Here is a 17,533-nt window from a genome sequence, read left to right as displayed (position 1 = left end):
AACGTTCCTCCTAGACCAAAGGTGCTACACATGACAAAGACAAAGTACAGTGACGCAGACAAACATGGAGCTAAACATAGAGATAAAACTAAACTATACTTAAGGTGCAAGAAAAACTAGATATACAACAGAAGTGCACAGGATGACAAGACAAGACAGTGCAGACAAACAACATATAGACCGCCTCTGTGCAAAAGAATAGTGTTGACAGTGAGTGCAAATATTAAAGTTAACATGTAAACAGGATCAGTGTAAAGTGTAATAAAGACATGGATGAGTGAGTGGTGTGGAGGAATTTCACACAGTCCTGAGTACTGACCTCAACCCGGTAGAACACCTTTGGGATGAATTAGAGCGGAGACTGCGAGCCAGGCCTTCTCGTCCAACATCAGTGTCTGACCTCACAAATGTGCTTCTAGAGGAATGGCCAAAAATTCCCATAAACACACTCCTAAACCTTGTGGAAAGTCCAACTCCATATTAAATTCATATGCATGTAAAGGCAGACATCCCAGTTTTGGCCTGGCTCGCAGTCTCCACTCTTATTCATCCCAAAGATGTTCTATCGGGTTGAGGTCAGGACTCTGTGCAGGCCAGTCAGGTTCTTCCAACACAAACTCGCTCATCCATGTCTTTATGAACCTTGCTTTGTGCACTGGTGTGCAGTTATGTGGGAACAGGAAGGGACCATCCCCAAACTGTTTCCACAAAGTTGGGGGCATGAAATTGTCTAAAATATCTTGGTATGCTGAAGCACTAAGAGTTCCTTTCACTGGAACTAAGGGGCCAAGTCCAACCCCTGAAATACAACACCTGAATCCAGTGGTTTGGAGGGGTGTTCCGAAACTTTTGACAACATTGTGTATATCTTCAGCTGTTTGTATATCTTCTGCTTAATCTGTGAGGAACGCTATGTGGTCTTCTGCTGTTTCACTTCAAAGTTCGACGTTTTGTGCATGCTGAGATGCTTTTCCACTCACCATATTTACAAAGAGTGATTATATGGGTTACCTTACTATTTTTCTCTCACCTCTCTCATGAATAAGGTGCTTCCAGGCATTCTCAAAGTTTTTGTCAAATTAGTCTGAAATTTTGAGACTTAAAATAAAATCAATACAAAATATACAAGTCTGATGAATCCACCTGACCATATCTATCTCAAAATTACACAAGAACAAGCCCAGAAATTGTTATAGACAGCAGAAAATATTAACAATCGTTTTAGATGTATATCTTAAGTAGCTTTTTAAGCTTTTAAAAATTGTAGTCTTCAACAAGTAAGGAAGTGTTATGGAAATAGGATGAAAATGTTATGTAAACAGAATGGACATGGAAATCCACAAGGGCACTTGCCCCACATGAACCTTCAGCTAACATTGACTGACTTTAAGTGCAGGACAAGTCACTTGTTCTGATAATAACTGGTTCATTAGAATTGGCTAATTGACCTGCTCCACATGATAAAATCTTAATAACAAAGATATTAAAAATGTGCCCTTATTTAACAAGGGAAATTCTGAAACTGTTGATCTGATGAAGCATTCAGTGAAGAGACCTTTTGGAAGTGTCAGTGCAGTGTCAGTGCTTTGTAACAGTCAGAAATATAGATGTTTCTTGAAGGTTTGAAGATTAAAGAAGTGCTTTTTATTAAAGTAGGAAAAAAGTCAACTTTGTTTACAAATGTTGTCCATTTTGTGGTTTCTCTGTAACAAAGTTGACTTTCTTTATTAGACCTTCTTTATTAGAAAGTGCTTCTTTAATAGAAAGTACAAGGAAAGACTGTTTACGGTTTCCTCGATGTAAGTAAGGTTTGGACTAGTTTTCACTCTTCGTTATTCTGTCCCGCATTGCCTGCAAGTAAACCAGGCAAGGAGCATCTATCTGACACTTCTCCAAGAGGCCAGAGAGGAGTGCATGACTTTTGCACAGCTCATGTGTTTGAGTCGTGTGCTCTATAGCTGCCATTAAAAAGAAGAAAAACAACCACTGGTCAATTACGTTCAGTTCAATTGCCTTAACGTGTGCAAGAAACATATGGAACGAGTCTCGGAGTCTCAACAACATCTCATTAGCATTCACAGCATTCATAAATCATTGAAAGCATAACCCATAAGACAGACACATACCTAGGTTCTTGCTTAGAAAGGATAGATAGATAGATAGATAGATAGATAGATAGATAGATAGATAGATAGATAGATAGATAGATAGATAGATAGATAGATAGATAGACAGACTACATTTCACATTTCAATACCTGTATGAGTGAAATGATCTATATTTAGTTTTAATAAAAGACAACAAAAAATGAAATGGAGGAAATTTCTGGAAAGGGAAATATATAAATACAGAGCATTGTTCTGAGGAGTTCAGATCTGAGAGCACTGTAAACAGCGTCCAGCACATATTAGTGCCATCTGGACATTTAATAACATCATACATTCGATTTGGTGTGATTTTAAAGTGATCTTTATCATTGTCCCGTTTCTAATATGTACTTATTTCATCCCTTTGTGGAATATATTCGTTTTATTTTAGTTTGTTAGACATGTTTACTTGACATTGACCAAAATCCAATGGTCATGATGGTCTTCTGTAACTTCAGTTCCTAAGATCTCATGTGAGAGCCTTTGAATCATGTGTTTATCTCTCAGGCGAACTGAATCTGCATTCTGTCTCTCCTCCCTCCTCAACCCTCAAGCAATAAATCATCCATACGCTCAAAGCAATGACGCTCTGCTCTGTTATTGGCTCACATGCAGCCAACACCTACTGCCTGGTTGGTCATGTTATGGGAAGTAACACATTAAATCTCTTTTACTTGTCGCTAAATGGAAACAACACATAGAAGAATGTGTTTGGTAAAAGTTACCAGCTGTGAGGTTCTAGAGTGGCTTTCCAGATTAAAATCTTTTGTTCTTCTAAAGATATAGGCTAATTCCTTACTCTTTGGCCTGTTTTGCAAGCATGCGAATGTATAACAATAGATTCTAAAGATTTTTTGTGTTATTCTAAACACTAAAACGTAACATGGGACCAACAATGCCGGTTTCTGATTTGGTGGATAATGCATCAGACGTCATTAACTGCATATGTCCTGGACAAAAAGTCATTTTAAAAGTGTTTTACTGACACTGTAGCAAATCATTGTTTTACATCCATTCCAAAATACAATCAGCTCATTGCTATGATGACCGAACTGGTAGCTAATAATAATAATAGTGTTAATCGTCAAATGCTCATGAATCATAGATATGGTGAACAAAGCAGCTGGCTTTGCTGCTACTATTTAACGAAGAGGATAAATTTCAAGGGAGGTGTCATTTCTGTTTCTGCATCTTGTTGGTAGATCATTATCAAAATGAACGTGTTTTTGGTTTTACAAACTGAGACAGATGAGCAGAACAAATCACAACATCAGGAGGAGGTTATCATTCACATCAGCACGTTATAAAAGAATTTTAATAATTGTGCAGGAAACTTAGAGCAAATCAATATTTGGCAAAAGTCACACATGATTCCTCATATTTAATCAGTCAATGGCTTTCAATATCTGATGTCAACTCAGGAGTGGCTTCTGCTAATAAATAAATAAAACCTGCACCCACATCAGCCTTTTTTTTTAGACACCCCTCATCTAGGCTAAGTATTTAATTTTTATATAGGAATATACATAAATTCCTTAGCCTCTTATGTGTATCAAATCATGTGTCTTATCTATCATAAACAACATCTCATGTTAGTCTTAGTTAGTACTTCTTGTCAGTTTTATGTTTAAGATACTGTGTATAATATAATCCACAAAACCTTTATAATCTTTCTACCCTTATAAGCAGACCTCTCCACTATTTTAATTCATAACCCTAGTAGGTGTCTAAGAATAGATTTTAATTTCAGAAGTCCATGACATAACCCTCAGGTTAATTTCACTCTGGAAAAAACCCAAACAGTCAGGTCATTTGGTTTGCTGGCAGATTTTTAATTATATGATTTTCTTTTCCACCAGAGGAATATTCTCTGGCTATTCTCAAGAAGAAGTTGAAGATGAAAAAGAACACCAGTATGGAAGATAAACAGAAGGTTCATGTGTTTTTGGGTGCACCCAATCCCCAGTCACTGTCTGAGGAGGCCATGGATAAAAGTACCAATCAGTGGAGGACTTTAGACTTTAGCTGGAATCAAGGAAGGCTAATGCCCAGGAAGGAAGACACTGAGGGACAGATACATAGTCAAGTTGCTGCCCAGGCCATTAGTAGCCAGAATCCAAATACTGATCAGGAGAAGCATAGCTTCGCAGTTTCTGAAGAGGGTAACTTGACACTGTCTGAAGATGATATTACACCCTCGATTAGCCAGTCCTCTCTGAGTAAACATGCACCTGAAGAGGATGGCATGAGCCCCAGACTCGTTACTGAATATCTAGACAGCTGCTTCCCCTCCCCACAAGCTGAACCAAGATCTGACTCTGATCCAAGTCCTGCCATATCTGCAAAGACAGAATATCTTTCCACCTGGACCAAGACACAAGGATTGCTCCTGAAACCTGGAGTAGTTAGGGAGCATGGTTCTGGCTCAGGCAGCACACTTGGGTCTCCCCAAACACCACCCAAACAAACTCCCTCAGTCTCTTTGGGCTCTCCAGAGCTTTACAGCCCAGAGGTCAGTCCAGGAAATAGAGGCCTGGGAGGAACCCTGCAGGGGTCAGTGGAGCTTTATGAAAGTCTGAGCCAAAGGCTGCAGGAAGGTGGTGTGATTTTGTTACGCACTCCTGATGGTCTACTGTGCTCTCAGGCTAGTGCAGTGGAGCAGGAGGACAACGTATTCCAGCTTGGCTCCCCGAACAAATCCGTGGAAACCTCACCTACTCCCAGCACCTCAAAACAGCCTAAGCTTTCTTCAGCTACAGCTTGGAAGCAGCAGGAAACTGGACGAGAAAACACCCTCCAACTTCATGGTCCAACCACACTGCTCTCCAGGTGCGTCAGTCATGGAGTAAGTTACTCTATCTTGGTTGCTGTGGTGCACCCATGCCACGTGAAGGAGATCAGCGTGAAGTCTGGAGCATCAGCCGGATCCAGTGTCCCGCTGGCCACGCTGATTGTCACTGACCAGTCAGGAGTGGAGATGAAGGTGGTGCTGTGGAGGGCAGCAGCGTTCTGGGCACTGACCGTCTATCCAGGAGACATATTGCTCATCACAGGTGAGGTGTTCCAAGCAATTAAAGAAAAACCTTTTCTGACAATCTGACGTTTTATGACAAACACTTTACAGTCTTTTGTACAAAATTAAGATATTAAGAGATACAGTTTTGAAAGAAGCAAAATTATTAGCTAATAAGAAAACTTGGCTTGATAAGACTTTGTATTTGAAGTGTCATTTTTTAACATAAGTAGTTAAAAGTAGAAAGCGTTTTAGAGTCTTTAGATGCAACTGCAATTCACTTCATATTTAAACTTTGCGGTAATATACACTACCAGTCAAAAGTTTGGACACACCTTTTAATTCAGTGTTTTTTGTTTAGGGATTTATTTTCTACATTCTAGAACAATACTGGAGATTTCAAAACTATGAAATAACACACATGGACTTACGTAATCCATATGTAATGACAACAAAAAACAGTCAGTTGTTATTTTAAGACACGAAGGTCAGGTGTTCTGGAATAGTTCTTGCAAGAACAGTATTGTCAAGTGCATTTGCAAAACCCATCAAGCACCATGATCAAACTGGCTCACATGAAGACCATCCCAGGAAAGCAAGACCAAAACTTACCTCTGCTGCAGAGGAGAAGTTCATTTAGAGTTACCAGCCTCAGAAATCACCAATTAACAGCACCTCAGATTAGAGGCGTTATGAAGGCTTTACAGAGCATCAGTAGCAGACATCTCAATATCAACTGTTCAAAGGACGTTATTTTGGCCGTATGTATTTTGGCCGCCTTCAGCATTGTTTTACAATGTAGAAAGAAATAAACATCAGGAAAGACCATGGAATTAGAAGATGTGTCCAAACTTTTGACTGGTAGTGTAGTTCTTTCTGTTAATGAATAAAGATAATTATAATTATAAGATTATGCATTATATATATATATATATATATACACTATATTGCCAAAAGTATTCGCTCACCCATCCAAATAATCAGAATCAGGTGTTCCAATCACTTCCATGGCCACAGGTGTATAAAATCAAGCACCTAGTTTTTACAAACATTTGTGAAAGAATGGGTCGCTCTCAGGAGCTCAGTGAATTCCAGGGTGGAACTGTGATAGGATGCCACCTGTGCAACAAATCCAGTCGTGAAATTTCCTCGCTCCTAAATATTCCACAGTCAACTGTCAGCTGTATTATAAGAACGTGGAAGTGTTTGGGAACGACAGCAACTCAGCCACGAAGTGGTAGGCCACGTAAACTGACGGAGCGGGGTCAGCGGATGCTGAGGCGCATAGTGCGAAGAGGTCGCCAACTTTCTGCAGAGTCAATCGCTACAGACCTCCAAACTTCATGTGGCCTTCAGATTAGCTCAAGAACAGTGCGCAGAGAGCTTCATGGAATGGGTTTCCATGGCCGAGCAGCTGCATCCAAGCCATACATCACCAAGTGCAATGCAAAGCGTCGGATGCAGTGGTGTAAAGCACGCCGCCACTGGACTCTAGAGCAGTGGAGACGCGTTCTCTGGAGTGACGAATCGCGCTTCTCCATCTGGCAATCTGATGGACGAGTCTGGGTTTGGCGGTTGCCAGGAGAACGGTACTTGTCTGACTGCATTGTGCCAAGTCTGCATGCCTAGGTGCTGGATTTTATACACCTGTGGCCATGGAAGTGATTGGAACACCTGATTCTGATTATTTGGATGGATGAGCGAATACTTTTGGCAATATATATATATATATATATATATATATATATATATATATATACATGAGGTGGTGCTATTACACAATACTATGTGTTAACTACACACATTTTTATTTTTTCAATGCAAGATGTAGTTTCTATTTGGCACAGATCTATCTATCTATATAATTTCTATTATATTAAATGTACATTATATAACCTCACTGGATTCTCATCTGATGTGGAAGTAGTTCAGCTTTGCACTGCTAAATTTGCAGTGATGTAAAGCTGTGGTTTTCTGCACTCCCACTTAGCAGGATGTATTGCATTGACAGGTGTGACAGTGCATGAGGATAAATGGCGTGGAGAAACTGTACTACAGTCATCCTATATGAGCCAACTACTGAACCTGGGCCAGATCACGCAAGGCCATAATCCAGAAGGTAACAAAAAATAATAACCAGTGCTTCACAGTTATTAAGACAACACCATTCTGATCATAACCTCTTTTCTCAGCTGTAATGAAATTGCTCCAATTTCCATATGTTTTTGTGTTTTATAATTTCTCTTGTGCATGTTCTATTTCTGAACACTTCAGCTCCACACAATGTAAACATCCACACACTGAGAGCTCTGTGTACATATCTCTATGAGAAACGCCCTCTGCTGGTGTCTCTGCCTCCTCGCACCACGCAGAACCTAGAGTCGATCCCCTTCGTCCGCCTCGGGTCTCTGCGTCCTGACACCCTGGTTCATGCGCTGCTAAAAGTCAAACACACCAGGATGATTTCAGGTAACTTCCTCACTTCACATGCACAGATATACAGCATGAATTATTATTAGACTAATTCTACAGTACTTTCCAGCTCATGTAATTATGTGGTTCTTGCAGGTTTCACTCTGAAAATGTATTTCTGGCTTGTAGACTTTTTTGTTCAAATATTGTCAAATGGACGGTTAAAGACTGCAAAAAGACCAGGAGATTTTTTGTTTAATCGTCAACTGTCCAGTTTCAACAAGCTTCACATTCTTGTTCTTGGCTGAAAGGCGTGGAACCCAATGTGGTTTTCTGCTGTTGCAGTTCATCCGCCTCAAGGTTCAGTGTTTTGTGCATGCTGAGATGCTTTTTTGCACATCATAGTTGTAAAGAATGATTATTTAGCTTACTATATCCTTCCTGGCAGCTTGAACAATCTGCCAATTTTCTTCTGACCCTCCTTTATCAAGGTTTTTCCACCAACAGAACTGTCTCTCACTCAAAGTGCTTGGTCTTTCACACTATTGTCTATAATCTCCAGTCACTATTGTATGTGCAAATCCCAGGAGATCAACAGTTTCTGAAAAACTCAAACTAACCTATCTGATACCAACAACCCTGCCATGATTTAAAAAGTCACAGAGATCACACTTTTTCTTTATTCTGGTGTTTGATGAGGGCGGTGGTAGCTCAAGTGGTTAAGGCTCTGGGTTGTTGACCGGAATATCGGGTTCAAGCCCCTGCACCACCAAGCGGCCACCCTTGAGCAAGGCCCCCAACCTACCCTGCTCCAGGGGCGCTGCATCATGGCTGACTCTGCTCTCTGACCCCAACCCCCAAGGATGGGATATGCGAAGAAAGAATTTCACTGTGCAGTAATGTATATGTGACAAATAAAGACAACTCGACTTAACTGAAGCTCTTGACTTCAATCTGCATGGTGCATGTATTGTGCAACTGCCAAATGATTGTTTGATTAGATAACTGCATGAATGCGCAGGTGTACAGGTGAAGTTGGTTCAGCTAGTGTTCAATATTTACTTTGTGCTTGTTTCAGAATGTCAATGATCTTTCACTTTACTGAGCTGTAAATCTACACTTTAGCTATTTCTGTGCCACTAACTGAAATGTCAAAATATTAACATCAGTGTTCCGTTAGTAATATAAAAATGAGGGAATTTTTCATCTTGTGTGTGTGTGTGTGTGTGTTTGCTGCTGTAGATTGGCGCAGTGAAGCCGAGGGTGTGTCCCGGACAGGCAGCGTGCCCAAAGCTGTGTTAACAGTAGAACAGGGGGATGGCAGACAAGGAGCCGTTGTTTTATGGGGAACTGCTCTCACCTGGCTACAGCACATACACACCAACAAGGGTAAAGCATGTGCTAAAGGAATTCTACTGAATTTTACTAGATTCCAAGGGTGGGGAAACTCCAGTGACATCATGATGTAGTTTTATATTTATTTGTAAAGAGCCGTTTTAAACAAATCAATTTGCATCAAGAATTGTTTATGTTTATCAGACTATTTAGCTGTCTTAAATGTAATCTAATTCAAATATGTTCTTTCATTTTTGGCTCAGTGTTACATGAAGCAGGAAAATGGTATTACATGTAAATAATTATTGTTTCAAACATATACATATTAGTCAGACTGTGACTCAATGTCAAATGTCCTGTAGTATTTAGTATATGAAGGTTCCAGAACAACAGTTACGCTCTAATCAGTATAGGGAACATAGTAAATGTATAGGGATGTGGTCAACTGCGTGTAATATATTCTTGCTTGAAAGTGAGATTTATATGGATATAGAGACAACTAGGAAATGTATACATTTGAAAGAAATAGCAGCAGCAGAAATAGCACTATTATTTACTGTACTGTGAATATGAAAGTTAAAAAATTCTAATATTGTCTTCTTGAGAGTCTTCTTCTTCCACAGAGAGTCTTCTTCTCAAGTTTCCCCCTTTGCAGTTTATGCAATGTAAATGTATAGCATAGAGCTACTGATAACATTAGGCTTATTTGTAGTAGTATAAAATGAATGCCTTATATATTGGATTTCGCTCCAAAGTGATTTCAAGTTATCTAATAATCCTAGCCTCAAATTTTTTGATTTTCTATCAAACATACACTATATTGCCAAAAGTATTCGCTCACCCATCCAAATAATCAGAATCAGGTGTTCCAATCACTTCCATGGCCACAGGTGTATAAAATCAAGCACCTAGGCATGCAGACTGTTTTTACAAACATTTGTGAAAGAATGAATCGCTCTCAGGAGCTCAGTGAATTCCAGCGTGGAACTGTGATAGGATGCCACCTGTGCAACAAATCCAGTCATGAAATTTCCTCGCTCCTAAATATTCCACAGTCAACTGTCAGCTGTATTATAAGAACGTGGAAGTGTTTGGGAACGACAGCAACTCAGCCACGAAGTGGTAGGCCACGTAAACTGACGGAGCGGGGTCAGCGGATGCTGAGGCGCATAGTGCGAAGAGGTCGCCAACTTTCTGCAGAGTCAATCGCTACAGACCTCCAAACTTCATGTGGCCTTCAGATTAGCTCAAGAACAGTGCGCAGAGAGCTTCATGGAATGGGTTTCCATGGCCGAGCAGCAAGCCATACATCACCAAGTGCAATGCAAAGCGTCGGATGCAGTGGTGTAAAGCACGCCGCCACTGGACTCTAGAGCAGTGGAGACGCGTTCTCTGGAGTGACGAATCGCGCTTCTCCATCTGGCAATCTGATGGACGAGTCTGGGTTTGGCGGTTGCCAGGAGAACGGTACTTGTCTGACTGCATTGTGCCAAGTGTAAAGTTTGGTGGAGGGGGGATTATGGTGTGGGGTTGTTTTTCAGGAGCTGGGCTTGGCCCCTTAGTTCCAGTGAAAGGAACTCTGAATGCTTCAGCATACCAAGACATTTTGGACAATTCCATGCTCCCAACTTTGTGGGAACAGTTTGGAGCTGGCCCCTTCCTCTTCCAACATGACTGTGCACCAGTGCACAAAGCAAGGTCCATAAAGACATGGATGACAGAGTCTGGTGTGGATGAACTTGACTGGCCTGCACAGAGTCCTGACCTCAACCCGATAGAACACCTTTGGGATGAATTAGAGCGGAGACTGAGAGCCAGGCCTTCTCATCCAACATCAGTGTGGGACTTCACAAATGTGCTTCTGGAAGAATGGTCAAAAATTCCCATAAACACACTCCTAAACCTTGTGGACAGCCTTCCCAGAAGAGTTGAAGCTGTTATAGCTGCAAAGGGTGGACCGACGTCATATTGAACCCTATGGATTAGGAATGGGATGTCACTTAAGTTCATATGCGAGTCAAGGCAGGTGAGCGAATACTTTTGGCAATATAGTGTAGTTGCTTAAAAATACATAAGCTCATGTAAAACTCTGATTATAATTTTGTGTGCATCAGTGTGAATTCAAAAATCATTTTTATGTTTTTAAGATTTTTATTTTCCTTAATTTATTTTTTCCAATATTGCATTATTGCCTTCCTTCTCTAAATGCTCCGTATGCAGTGGATGGTCGATGCGATAAATAAATCATTTTTATCTCCTGCTGCTTTTGTGTCTATTCACAATTTTACCTAAAATGTTTTGATCCTCTTCCAGATGCAGTTTGGGAACTGCGGTTGCTGTTGGTGAAACAGGATGTGATTTCAGGCCTTCTTGAGCTTCACTCCACACCATGGAGCTCGTGCCAGGTTCTGCACCCAAGCAACCCACAATACAAAGAGTTCTTCAGCACCGTCACATCACACAGGGGCAGCAGCAGCAGCTTTGAGGTTGACCTACCCACACTCCTGTCTCAGAAATACACAGGTGAAAGATGTCTCTAAAGAACAAATACTAAAAAGCATTTTTGCATGATTACTGATTGCTTGGATGTGCTTATCCGTTAGGCGACGTTGAGCTGAGAGTTCACATCGTAGCGTTCCAGTTCCACAGCAGTCCTTCCCAGGATGCAGTGCTGCTCATGGATGGAGAGACGCCTCTGGAAAGGATCCTGGACATTGTATCTGGTGATGTCACTTTCACTGGATGTGGCCTGTGCTGTGCTGAGCTAGACACAGACGAGAATGGCATCTACAGACCATGCTACCCGTGCCTGCCTCATACGGGAGTACGCCGTTACTACAGGTAGCACTCTCACACTGGTTATGCACAAGTATAGCTATTCAGCTAGATATCTACAAACAATGGATATAAAAAAGTCTAAAATGGTAGTTTTTTTTGCAAGGTTAAAAAAGGAAACCAAGATCAATCGTGTCCACCCTTGATGTGAAAAACAGTCAGGAAATTTTAAAAATCTACAATAACCTAGCTGTATAAATGTGCACAACCGGAATCTAACACTTTCTCTAACCATTTATTTATTTTACTTGTTGGGTAAGAGTCTTATCAGCATGGCACATCCTGAGAGCATGGCAATATTCTCCCAGTCTTATTTGCAAAAACACTCTAGATCCATCGGAGTTAACAAAAACAGTGCATCCTGTGCACAGCGTGCTCCAGGTCACCCCACAGATATTTGGGCGGATTCAGGTTCAAGAAAACTTTGATCTTTTGGATCCATTCTTTTTTATATCCTTTGCAGCTGTCTGACTGTGTGATTGTCTTTCTATCGTGAAAGCTACAGTTCTGTGCATATATTCACTCATATTCAATCTTTATTATTTTAATTTGGTTATGGCATGTGCTATTTTCCTATCTACCTATAATCTTTAGCTATATATAATACTATATAACAATGAATAACACTGAATATCTCCTCATCATGACACCTCATAGTTGGTGGGATATATTAGGCAGCAAGTGCCTAATATACATTTTGTCCTCAAAGTTGATGTGTTAGAAGCAGGACAAATGGACAAGCGTAAGGATCTGAGCAAGTTTGACAAGAGCCAAATTGTGATGGCTAGACCACTGGATCAGAGTGTCTCCAAAACTGCAGCTCTTGTGGGGTGTTCCCGGTCTGCAGTGGTCAGTATCTATCAAAAGTGGAAGGAACAGTGGTGAACCGGCGACAGGGTCATGGGTGGTTAAGGCTCACTGACGCACATGGCGAGTGAAGGCTGGCCCGCGTGATCCGATCCAACAGACGAGCTACTGTTGCTCAAATTGCTAAAGAAGTTAATGCTGGTTCTGATAGAAAGGTGTCAAAATACACAGTGCATCGCAGTTTGTTGCGTATGGGGCTGCATAGCCACAGACTAGTCAAGGTGCCCAATCAACAAACAAGTCCGATCCATGGAGGCCCCACCTCGCAACCTAGAGGACTTAAAGGATCTGCTTACAGGAAGTAATATACAAAGTGCCATTACAGCTGGCATTCACACCTAGGGACAATTAAGCTGATCCACACACCCGCATGTTTTTGAGAGGTGGATGGAACCCATAGTATCAGGAATAAATCTACAGGAGAACATTCACAGGAACTCTACAGAGACAGAACCAGCATGTGAGATGGCAACACTACTCGCTCCGTGCCACCCTATTCATTTACACAATCTCAAAAATGATACCCTGGAACCTGGAATCACCCAAACATTATGATATCTCCAGAAATGATTTGAAGAAGACAATGTAAGAGTATCACACTGTCTGGTAGACTTCATAAAGAAATGTGGTGTGGGGTTACGGGGGTCAAAAATTACATTTGAAAGCATATCCCCAGAGGATATAAACTGATCAGCTATAACATTAAAACTACTGAGAGGTGACATCAATAACACTGATTATATCGTTACAATGGGATATGTTAGGCAGCAAGTGAATGGTCAGTTCTCGAGGTGTTGGAAGAAAGAAAATTTTCCAAGTGTAAGGATCTGAGTGACTTTGACAAGGGCCACATTGTGAAGGCTAGATGACCGGGTTAGAGCATCTGTTGTTGAGAAAGCTCGGGTCTTGAAATTTATGTGAATGTTACTTTGACACATACCACCTACCTAATCATTATTGCAGACCTTCATGCCAACAGTATTCCCTCTTCAACAGGATAATGTGTCTTGCCATGTTGCAAAAAATTGTAACTTGACAAAGAGTTCAGGGTGTTGACTTGCTGGACAAACAGGTCTGATCCATGGAGGCTCCTCCTCACAACTTACAGGACTTAAAAGATCTGCTTAAAGAAACATCTTGATGACCAAAACCACAGCACATCTTCAGAGGTCATGTGGAGTCCTGCTCAGTTTCGGCAGCACAAAAGGAGCTACACAATATTAGGTTGGGGTTTTGGTTATGGGTGTTATGGGTGACTGGGGTAAAAGACAGTGGTGTCAGTAAATAAGACACAAAGGCAATTAAAATTATTTATATTATATTCACAAAGGATCATGGAAACTTTTTAAGTGATTTTTTTTTTACTACTAATCACTAAATTTGTCATTTGCCATCTTTAGATATTAAATTTCTTAGTTCTTTTTTTAATTTGACAAATAATACAAGAAAGGTAAAATGACTGGTTTTACATGCTAAAACCATACAGCATTTCTTTGTTTTTCTTTTTCCATCCTCTCTAAGCAACGCTGTCAGGGTTTAAATAACAGCCACCGATGTGTTTCCAGGCCTGTAGTTCTCACTGTGAGAGAGGGACAGTGTCAGGTCTGTGTGCATGTTCCACCTACACTTGTACAGAAGATCCTGCTTAACACTCCACCAGACAAGCTAAACAAGACTGTAGGTGAGGCCTGAAAAATTCCCAACAAACCATTTCCTGTTCTTCCACCTCCTCCTCCTCCTCCTACAGCATCTTTACCATATTTACACCAGTCATCAGTTATTGAAAGTGTTTCTCGGTGCTCTTTTATCCCACAGCTCCCGTGTCAGAGGAGAGATTTGTTCAGGTCATTGCTAAGAGGATCCACTCCATCCTGTCCACTCCAAGGTCCAGGTTTCATCTCACCATCCGCAGCCATTTTGAGTGTGATGAAAACAGCATTCCTATTGTACAGAATTTCTTGCTGTTAGATTTTATCTCTCATGAAGCTTGAAACAATGAACTCCGTGCCCTTATATTTAAAGACTTGCCTTATGTACAGTATTTTCAACTCAGACCTCGAATAAATGTAATATGTAAAAAAAAAACAACAACAACATAGATCTAGATTATTTTTGTGTCAATGTAAGTATAAATTGCACAAAAGCACAGATTTATATATTAATCTATATATATTTTATACATTGATGATTGATTGTAACCAATAAATTAACTCTGCATTTGCACTGTTTGAAACAATTCTTATCATCAATAAAAGCTTCTTGACTTGACAAATGAAACTCCAATATTGGAGTCCTATATTTCTGAAATATTGTCCTTGATAGATATTTCATATTACTGTGCCAGAGCAGTGCAGTCTTTCTTTGCTGGTACCATTTCAACACACAGGGAAGCATTTCAACACTAGACTTAGACACTAGACTGTGAAATCTGCATTAAAAAGTAACACGAATCTACTTTCTACATGGATAGTGTGGGAAACATGATGACTTTATTAATCTTTCAACAGCAGATCTATCGTTAGTAATTCATAACAGTAGTAACTTTACTGTTACTATAGTAACAACCCACTCACAGGGACTTGTGTGGTAAACCCTCTATATAACCAGATAGAAAACGGATAATTGTTTTGCTACTGAGATATTTCTTGAGCATTTTGGAAGGGGTCTCTCGGGTCAGCCCCTTATGACAGTCACAGGTAAATGAGTTCCTTTGATTTCCAGGAAATACACAGGAAAGGCTTCAGAACAGATGCATTTGCATTTTCTCAGTAACCTGAAAAGAGAAGTGACATTTTTTCTCTACAAAAAATGTAGAGAATCAGAATCAGTTTATAGCTGCTATAATGTAAGTGATAAAGGAAACTAACTTTTCAACATTAAATGTAACTGTAAATGGATAGAAATTGTTAGCGTTGTCAGATTTCTCTGGGATTAGAGGACCCCCACTTTGGGACATGAAATTTTTTGGAACATTATCAGCTTAGGCATTGCATCACACTAACTGTTGTGTTTTATTCCCTGCTCAATGCTAAAGCAACACAGTGATGGATATAAACCTTCGTTGTCCTAAGAAAAAATTACATCTTAAATACTTAGGTTAAAATGGGTTAACATACAGTGAGGGAAAAAATTATTTGATCCCCTGCTGATTTTGTATGTTTGCCCACTGACAAAGAAATGGTCAGTCTGTAATTTTAATGGTAGGTTTATCTGAACAGTGAGAGACAGAATAACAACAAAGAAATCATTTCAAAAAAGTTCTACATTGATTTGCATTTTATTGAGTGAAATAAGTATTTGACCCCTTTGCAAAACATGACTTAGTACTTGGTGGCAAACCCTTGTTGGCAATCACAGACGTCAAACATTTCTTGTAGTTGGCCACCAGGTTTGCACACATCTCACATCTCAAGGAATTTGGGCCCACTCCTCTTTGCATCCACGACCCATTATCAATGCCCTGGTTGAGGGAAGGAGGTTCTCACTCAAGATTTGACGGTACATGGCTCCGTCCATCGTCCCTTTGATGCGGTGCGGTTGTCCTGTCCCCTTAGCAGAAAAACACCCCCAAAGCATAATGTTTCCACCTCCATGTTTGACGGTGGGGATGGTCTTCTCATAGGCAGCATAGGCATCATAGGCAGCATTCCTCCTCCTCCAAACACGGCAAGTTGAGTTGATGCCAAAGAGCTGGATTTTGGTCTCATTTGACCACATGACCTCTGAATCATTCAGATGTTCACTGGCAAACTTCAGATGAGCCTGTGCATGTGCTTTCTTTAGCAGGGGGACCTTGCGGGCGCTACTGGATTTCAGTCTTTCACGGCGTAGTGTGTTACCAATTGTTTTCTTGGTGACTATGGTCCCAGCTGCCTTGAGATCATTGACAAAATCTTCCAGTGTAATTCTGGGCTGATTCCTCGCCGTTCTCATGATCATTGAAACTCCATGAGGTGAGACCTTGCATGGAGCCCCAGACCGAGGAAGATCGACAGTCCTTTTGTGTTTCTTCCATTTGGGAATAATCACACCAACTGTTGTCACCTTCTCACCAAGCTGCTTGGCGATGGTCTTGTAGCTCATTCCAGCTTTGTGTAGGTCTACAATCTTGTCCCTGACATCCATGGACAGCTCTTTGGTCTTGGCCATGATGGAGAGTTTGGAATCTGATTGATTGCTTCCTTCTGTGGACAGGTGTCTTTCATACAGTTAATGAGCTGAGATTAAGAGCACTCCCCGAGAGTGCTCCTACTGTAATCTCAGCTCCTTACCTGTATAAAAGACACCTGGGAGCCAGAAATCTTTCTGACTGATAGGGGATCAAATACTTATTTCACTCATTAAAATGCAAATCAATGTAGAACTTTTCTGAAATGTGTTTTTCTGGATTTTTTTGTTGTTATTCTGTCTCTCACTGTTCAAATACACCTACCATTAAAATTACAGACTGATCCTTTCTTTGTCAGTGGGCAAACGTACAAAATCAGCAGGGGATCAAATAATTTTTTCCCTCACTGTAGGTTAAAATATTATTCATCTGTTCATTTTGTAGTGTTACTAATAATAAAAGATATCTGTGCTCCTATGGTTTGTTTGTATGGTTGGTGGTTTGTATTGATTTCCTGGTAGTAAAAGGAACATACTGGGAATTAGTTACTCAGTCCAAACAGTATGCGTTAGTGAGTATGGTTATGGAGCCTAAATCAACATTGCTGAACAAATTCATTTTCCACAACACACAAAAGTTAGAAGTCTTGCTCAACTAGCACTAATATTTTTCCTGTCATTATTGATGCACAAAAAGAATAATCATTTTTACTACTGGTCAATAACAGAGTCAAGATACTTTGACCATTTGACCACAGATATGCTATATATAATGTGCCATTAAAATTTGTGTCTTTGGTATCTCCCTTTAATCTAA

At 40.4% G+C, this 17,533-nt stretch overlaps 1 protein-coding gene across 3 annotated transcripts; it reads left to right on the top strand.

The window, feature by feature from the left end:
• Nucleotides 1-3,760: 3,760 nt before the first annotated feature.
• shld2 (shieldin complex subunit 2) lies at nt 3,761-15,665 on the top strand. 3 transcript variants are annotated; one of them, XR_009204320.1, is made up of 8 exons: nt 3,762-5,200; nt 7,172-7,279; nt 7,435-7,629; nt 8,815-8,961; nt 11,221-11,430; nt 11,511-11,748; nt 14,131-14,290; nt 14,425-14,457. XR_009204320.1 is itself a non-coding variant. In XM_058385969.1 (8 exons), exons 1-8 carry the CDS (start codon nt 4,045-4,047, stop codon nt 14,598-14,600), a joined length of 2,346 nt encoding a protein of 781 aa, XP_058241952.1. In that variant the 5' UTR covers nt 4,006-4,044; the 3' UTR covers nt 14,601-15,665. The 3 variants fall into 3 exon arrangements, 2 of the variants coding, with proteins under 2 accessions (XP_058241951.1, XP_058241952.1); XM_058385969.1 differs by having other exon boundaries at nt 4,006-5,200; nt 14,175-14,290; nt 14,425-15,665; XM_058385968.1 differs by lacking the exon at nt 14,131-14,290 and having other exon boundaries at nt 3,761-5,200; nt 14,425-14,610.
• Nucleotides 15,666-17,533: the final 1,868 nt, after the last annotated feature.

Source organism: Hemibagrus wyckioides, linkage group LG03 (genome assembly GCF_019097595.1).
Source record: "Hemibagrus wyckioides isolate EC202008001 linkage group LG03, SWU_Hwy_1.0, whole genome shotgun sequence".
Lineage (NCBI taxonomy): Eukaryota > Metazoa > Chordata > Actinopteri > Siluriformes > Bagridae > Hemibagrus > Hemibagrus wyckioides.
Note: the sequence above shows the minus strand (reverse complement) of the source record. Positions and strands in the feature narration are given on the sequence as shown.